At 48.1% G+C, this 6,725-nt stretch overlaps 1 protein-coding gene across 1 annotated transcript; it reads left to right on the top strand.

Moving 5' to 3' along the window:
• The first annotated feature begins 754 nt into the window (after nt 1-754).
• CBWD1 (COBW domain containing 1) lies at nt 755-6,397 on the top strand. Its single transcript, XM_006863729.1, has 3 exons — nt 755-914; nt 4,501-4,587; nt 6,297-6,397. Exons 1-3 carry the CDS (start codon nt 755-757, stop codon nt 6,395-6,397), a joined length of 348 nt encoding a protein of 115 aa, XP_006863791.1.
• Nucleotides 6,398-6,725: the final 328 nt, after the last annotated feature.

The raw sequence follows: 6,725 nt of genomic DNA, 5'->3' as shown, positions 1-6,725 counted from the left end.
AGATGGATCAGCCAGGTGGCATCATTGATGGACTCGAGTGTGGCAGCGGTGGTGAGGTTGGCCCAGGATCGGACATTGTCTCGTTCTGCTGTGCATGGGGTCGCTATGAGTCGGTTCCGACTCGATGGCCCCTGACAACAACAACAACAAGTTTTGTATGTAATTAATTATAAAACAGAAAAAAATTCACTGCCCTTCATTCCTTTGTTTCCAAATAACATTTTCTCCCCTATGAATTCAAATATATTTTTAGACTAAAAAAAAGTGTTCAGTTGAAAAATCTATGCCTTACAGGCACTCTTGTTACATTAGGACCCCAGCTTCGGGTTTCAACCGTCCTGTCATTGCTCCTGCCAACAGCCAATAGTTACTTAGGCTGAGGCGCCAAACTAAGACAGCTTTAGGGTGGGCTAGTTCAAGAGCCTCATAGCGGAAACGACTCATAGCGACCCCATAGCGCCAAACCAAGACGGCTTTAGGGTGGGTTAGCTCAAGAGCCTTTAAGGATTCCGCCCCGCCTCCCTCAGATTCAGCTGCCACGCCCCGGGGGTGGGCACAGTCCAGAGGGCGTGGCTAAGCGAGCGAAGTAGGCATCACCCTGCTCGCAGGTAGCCGGGGCGGGACTGGGAGGAGCTAGACGCGTCGCGGCGTGATGACGTCCACGGACCTGGAGCGGAATGGTCCGCCTGCGCAGCTGAAGAGTGGCTCCTTTGGTTCCGGCTCCGGAGACGAGGACGAGGCGTGCAGCCTCAAGATGTTACAGGTTCGTGGAGCTGAGGATGAGGAAGAAGAGCAAGCGGAGGAGGACTGCCCTGAGTTGGTTCCCATTGAGACGACACGCAGGGAGGAGGCGGAGGAGGAAAACTCTGGGGCCGGCGCCAAGATCCCTGTCACAATTATCACCGGGTATTTAGGTAACGAGCCATCCCGGGCCGACGGAGCTGGCGGTGCCTCTTCTCGTTGGGCTGGGGACCTCCTGGCCGAGACCAGGTCTCCCTGGGATCGGCTCTCCTGGCGGGGTTACAAGTGGTCAGACCCCGCTGCCCGATGCACTTCTCTCGAGCAGGGCTGAGAGCGAGCTTCGCCTTTAGAAACGAGCCCTGATTTTAGGGTTGGATCCCTGTAACCCCTCAGCAAGTGACATGACCTTTCTCAATTTCATCCTTTTCTCGGGAAAATGGAAATAGTACCGATCATCCATCCAAACTTGAAGCATCTGTCTACCGTGTAAGCTTGTGCCCAGTGGAGGGCGTCCTGCTTATAAAGCGCCCGAGACCTAGAGCGCTTCCCGGCAGGCGCCCCTTCCCTAGGGCCCGATCCCTCCACGGCGCTCGCTTTTTTTTCTCAGACAGTTTCGTTGTTGTTGTTGTTGTTTTTGGAATGTTTGCAAAGCACTGGGTCAGAAATCAATCCCTAGTGACTCCTGCTGTGGCGCTGTAGGATCAGCACAGGACTGCAAACCACAAGGTCAGCAGTTCAAAGCCACCAAGTGCTCCCTGGAAACCCTAGACATGAGCGCTAATAGTTGGAACCGACTCGAAGTCACTTCACAACAACAACAACAATTCTCTGGGCCCTGGTGTGTCACTGTAGGACAAACACTGCTCACTGTTAGGTTGGTAGTTTAAATCTACCAGCTGCCCCACAGAAACCTTACTCTGGGTTGCTATGAGTCTGAACCGACTCAACAGCACACAATAACAATTTCTCTGCATGGGGTCCCAAACTTACAACGGGGATTCTGTTCTGACAGTCGGTTTTGCCATAATTCAAATGCCTCATTTTTAATAGTTTTCATTATTACTTTTTATTATCAGTATCTATAAATCGTAGGATTCCTGGTGTGGCGCTGTAGGATAATGCACTGGACCACACTGGCAATTTGAACTGCCGGGTTGGCGATTCAAACTCACCAGCCTCTCCTTGGAAACCCTATACAGGGTCAGCACTGAGCCACAACACATCATAACATTGAACATCCGTGAGCGGACAGCTGAGATTGATAACATCAGCAAATTACATACTGGATGCTGGATGAAGGGGCTTCAAACTGTTGATGAAAAAATGGAGTTCAGAGATTTGATGAAAAAATGGAGTTCAGAGATGCTGGGATTTTCCCATAGACTCTTTGAAGTCCCTCCTCTGTGGTACATGTTAATAACGGTGACATGTACCAAAACAAACTCACAGGTGGTGGTTAGTGTGGTTCCTCGGAACTCGAATATGTCGTTAAGTGGAGGACGGTTTATTGTTTTTATTTCTACTGCCACCACTCTGTGCCACGCCCACATAGCCCTGTACCTCCTGGCTGGACTGGTGATGAGCCCCTTCTCTTCTGTGCCTCATGCTGTTGTGATGTTGAGCTCAGTGCAAGGCTGCCATCTCTTCAAAGCTTCTCAAGGACTGTTCCTTAGAAATGCTGAAGACACTCAGGCCTTCATTCTCTCCTAGTTCTATGAGGGAGCTCCAAGAAAGTTCGTGGGAGAAAATCCATGATCTTTGCATTCAATTTTTCTGCGAACTTTTGAAGCTCCCTTGTGTGCCCTAGAAAACTTTCAAACCGCCTCCAAAGAGATAGGTACAAGCTTACGTGTAAGTTCCCAGCAGCACTGTTTGTGATGGCAAAACACAGGAGTAACCCAAACTGCCCATCACCAGAGAAATGGGTAAATAAGTCACGTAGCTGAAGTACACTCCTGTGTTGCCCGGTGTGTGGGCTTCATATGTAAGACACGTGCTTTCCTCACACTTGAGAAATGGCCAGGCCTTCCCCGGGTTAGGGATGAGCTCTGTTCCTCAGTGTGCCTCGAAGCTGAATCTGTAGGTTGGTAGGGACAGGTGCATTTGGTTTTGAGTCAGCCTCAGTTTAGTGCAAGAATCCATTCGGTGGCGGCCTTTCTGGTTTTCCAGTGAGAGGAAAAGCTTGAAGCCTTCTCACCAAGTTCAAAGTTGCACATGCAGCTGGTGCAGGCGGTTGTGATGGACAATTTGTTGCTCGTAGGGGTTGGTTCAGAGTCCTGTTGCAACACTGGGATAAGCACTGGACTGCTCACTGCAAGGCCTGTGGTTCAAACTCATCGGCTGCTCCTTGGAAACCCTGAATCAGAACCAACTCAACAACAGTTAGCAACACATTTAACTAAGGAGAAGCCTAGTGCCACTGTAGCATCAGAACTGGACTGCTCACCACAAGGTCAGCGGTTCAAATCCACCAGCCTCTCCTTGGAAATCCTACACAAGGTCGCTGTGAGTGAGAACTGACTCAGAGGCACTGAACAGCAAGGGCTTGGTTCAGTCCTTTCTAAGCCAGGGCAAATTTACATAACATTACAGGGCAAATTTACATAACATTCCAGGGCAAATTTACATAACATTCCAGGGCAAATTTACATAACATTAAAGGGCACTTAATGCCCTGGTGCTTCGGATCAGCCTTTGACTGCTAACCTCAAGTTCTGCAGTTCAAACCCACCAGCCACTCTGGAATGTTGCTGAGTCAGAACTGCCTCCATAGCACTTAACAATAACAACAACAGGAGCTGCCCGTGAGGTCCTGGTAATACAGTGAGTTGAGCATTGCTAACTGAAAGGTCAGCAGTTCCAACCCACCAGCCTCTCTTGGCTTATATTGATTTATATTCTCGGAAACCCTGTGGGGCAGTTCTAGTCTGGGCTGTATGGTCCATATGGGTCCGGATCCACTTGAGGGCAGTGTGTGCAGGTTTCAGGGTTTGGGTGGCCAGCTGGGGCGGTTAGGAGTTGTCCTGAAGGCAGGTCTGCCTGTGTTGGGCTTCATGTGCCACCTACTGGCTGAAGCTGGTGTAGCAGCACACTTATTTTTCTAAACCGTGGTGGCATGTCAGTACCCATTTCCTAGAGACTTCATCAGTTTGGTCTGACGCTGTCGGTTAAGCATGGGACTGCAAGGTTGGCGGTTGAGACTCACCAGCCAATCCTTGGAAACCCTACACTGGATCACTATGAGTTGGAACCAACCCAAAGATACTTCACAACAAGTGTACCTTGTGTCGTCTTAATGTTGCATCTTATGAATAGAGCTAGGTCTTTGTGTGTTTTCAGCAAGTGGACCTTGTTATCTTGACCAGCAAACAATGTCATCACATAAAGGAACTGATACGTGTTCTAGACGAAGGTGTGGTATTTTATTTCCCAGACCCTGTCACTCCCATATTTCCTTATGTAATAGAAAATTCCAGTGTGTTATAAGTTACAAAGAAGGCATATTATTTTTGCCATATGAGGTTTAAAAAGAACAACCACGTGATCCAAGTTGTAAGAGTATTTGTAAATATCTAATAATCTTTATATTTGCATAAGACATTTTGTAACACTTTTCAGAGTGTTAGGATTTTCCTCTGGAACCTTCTGTGCTGTTAGAAAAACAGCAGAGAATTGTAAAGAAAATTGAGACTATAGTCTTTTCTGTGCTGTTAAAATTAACCTTCGAATTGTGTTATTTGCAACCAACCTATTTTCTAGGTGCTGGGAAGACAACACTTCTTAACTACATCCTGGCCGAGCAGCATAGCAAAAGAATTGCCGTGATTTTGAATGAATTTGGGGAAGGTACGTAAATGTAAATGACTGCTGAGCTAAACAGTTTATAGGGGAGTTGATTCCAGTGAGGAATTCTTACTCTACATTGAAAAGTGACAATGGAAAGGTTTATAATATGAATGTGTGGGTACACATAGCTTTGGAAAAATCGATCCCTTTCTACTAAGGTTTATTGTGCACAACTTTGGGATACTGAGATCAGATTGTTTTTACAGAGTTGTGTTTTGTGTTATTTTTGAACTGATTTTAATACTTACTCTATTTTTATATGAAATATATATTTATAGAAGTAAAAGTCTAAGCATATGAAAGGAATTTTTGTTTGTTGATCTTTACAGATCCAAACCTGTCGCCACTGAGTTGGTTCTGACTCAGAGCAACTCGAGGACACAGTGGGACTGCCCATGGAGTGTCCCAGGCTGGTCTCAGTACCTCTCTTCACCTTTGATTCACCCCAGATTCTGTTTCAGTCCCTTTACAAGCTCTCTGTCCCCACTTCACTAAAACGTGAGCCAAAATAGATACATAAAAAATGCCTCTTTTGGCCATTTGGTTTACTAGACATACAGCCCTCTTCCCTGGCTTCAGTGTATGTCTTACTGAATGTACAGAACTCCTTCCTGACTTCAGTGCATTTCTGTATGGAGGAAAGTCAGGCACGTTCACTTGTTTTCCTATGATAAGAAACAGCTCAGAATCTCAGGTATTCTCTTCCCTTTCTCAAGGAAGCATTACCAGGAAACTTGTATATATTTGACCAAAGTTTACTTTTTAAATGAGCAAATGATTTCCTGGCCCAACAGGCTGCTTGAGATGACGGAAGTTTTAACGCATACTGGGAGTAGCAAGCCTTCTGTCTAGTAGAATCTCAGACACTTTGGGGGCAGAATGCAGAGAACATAGATGAGAAAGCCCAGCTGTAAGACCCAGTAGCTATTGGTTCGTTAGGATAAGCACCGGGACCGCTACTCCCAGTCCCTCCGAGGACAAGGATGAGGCTCTAGAGCCTGGGAAACTCTCCCCAGGATCGCTGTGAGTGGGAACTGGCAGGATGGCACTGAACAACAGCAGGCTGTCAGGAAAGTTAGCCCAGGCCAGGGAGGTGGTGGTTGTAAAGTGCCGTCTCACAGCAGTGCAGCATAGGGTTTCCAAGGAGCGGCTGGGAAGTTTGAACCAGGTAACTTGTGGTTCAAACTGACCTTGCAGTCCTGCGCTGAATCCTACAGCGCCACACCAGGACTCCGGAGACAGGGAGGAGTGCCTCCAATAGTCACCTTGTTAGAAATGGGAGTGAGCCTAAGGAAGAGGCTGGTGGGCATCAGGAAGTGTGTTTGCCTTTTTAGGGGCACATGTCCACTTACTGCTGAGAAAAGGCAGAAAGACTGAAGAACGCAGAGTCCGGTGGCTTGTGAGCCCTGAAGTCCTGAGTGGACATCCTGCTTTGGCCTTGCTCCCTGACCGAGTCTCCTCCTCCTGTGTGTGGTTGGCTGGGGAGCATTGCTGGTCCCTGGTGATGCAGTGGCTTAAGTGTTGTACTGGTAACCCAGAGGGTGGCAGTTCAAACCCACCAGTGGCTGTCAGCGTCTCTAAAGATGGACCGCCTCAGAGACCCTGTGGAGCAGTTAATTTCCTTCCTCGAGGGTCACCAGGAGTCAGGACGGCATGGACGGCAGCAGGTGAGTGGACGTCGTCTAACAGCTGTGTGTCTACTCTTCCAGGGAGCGCTGTGGAGAAGCCCCTAGCTGTCAGTCAAGGCGGCCAGCTGTACCAGGAGTGGCTGGAGCTGAGCAACGGGTGTCTCTGCTGCTCTGTCAGGTGAGAGCTGTGTCCCCATGTGTGTGTGTGTATGTGTGTGTGTGTGTGTGAGATGGTCAGGTGAGGGCTGCTTCCGTGTGTGTGAGAGAGAGAGAGAGAGACGGTCAGACGAGGGCTGTGTCTCCTCGAGTGTGTGTGTGTCTTCTGTGTCTAGTGTGAGTGTCTATTGTGTGAAATCATTTACTTCCCAGGGTGTTTGAGACAAATGCGTTAGCAAAGCTAAAATCATAGCAGACTTTGAAATAACACGTTTACCGGACCATAAGTCACATGCTATATAATGCCACCATCTCTGTGGTTCAGCTCCACGTGTCCTCGGTGTGTGCAGAGGG

The sequence above is a fragment of the Chrysochloris asiatica genome, unplaced genomic scaffold (assembly GCF_000296735.1).
Source record: "Chrysochloris asiatica unplaced genomic scaffold, ChrAsi1.0 scaffold00056, whole genome shotgun sequence".
Classification (NCBI taxonomy): Eukaryota; Metazoa; Chordata; class Mammalia; order Afrosoricida; family Chrysochloridae; genus Chrysochloris; species Chrysochloris asiatica.
This window is presented reverse-complemented; position numbering and strand designations above follow the sequence as displayed.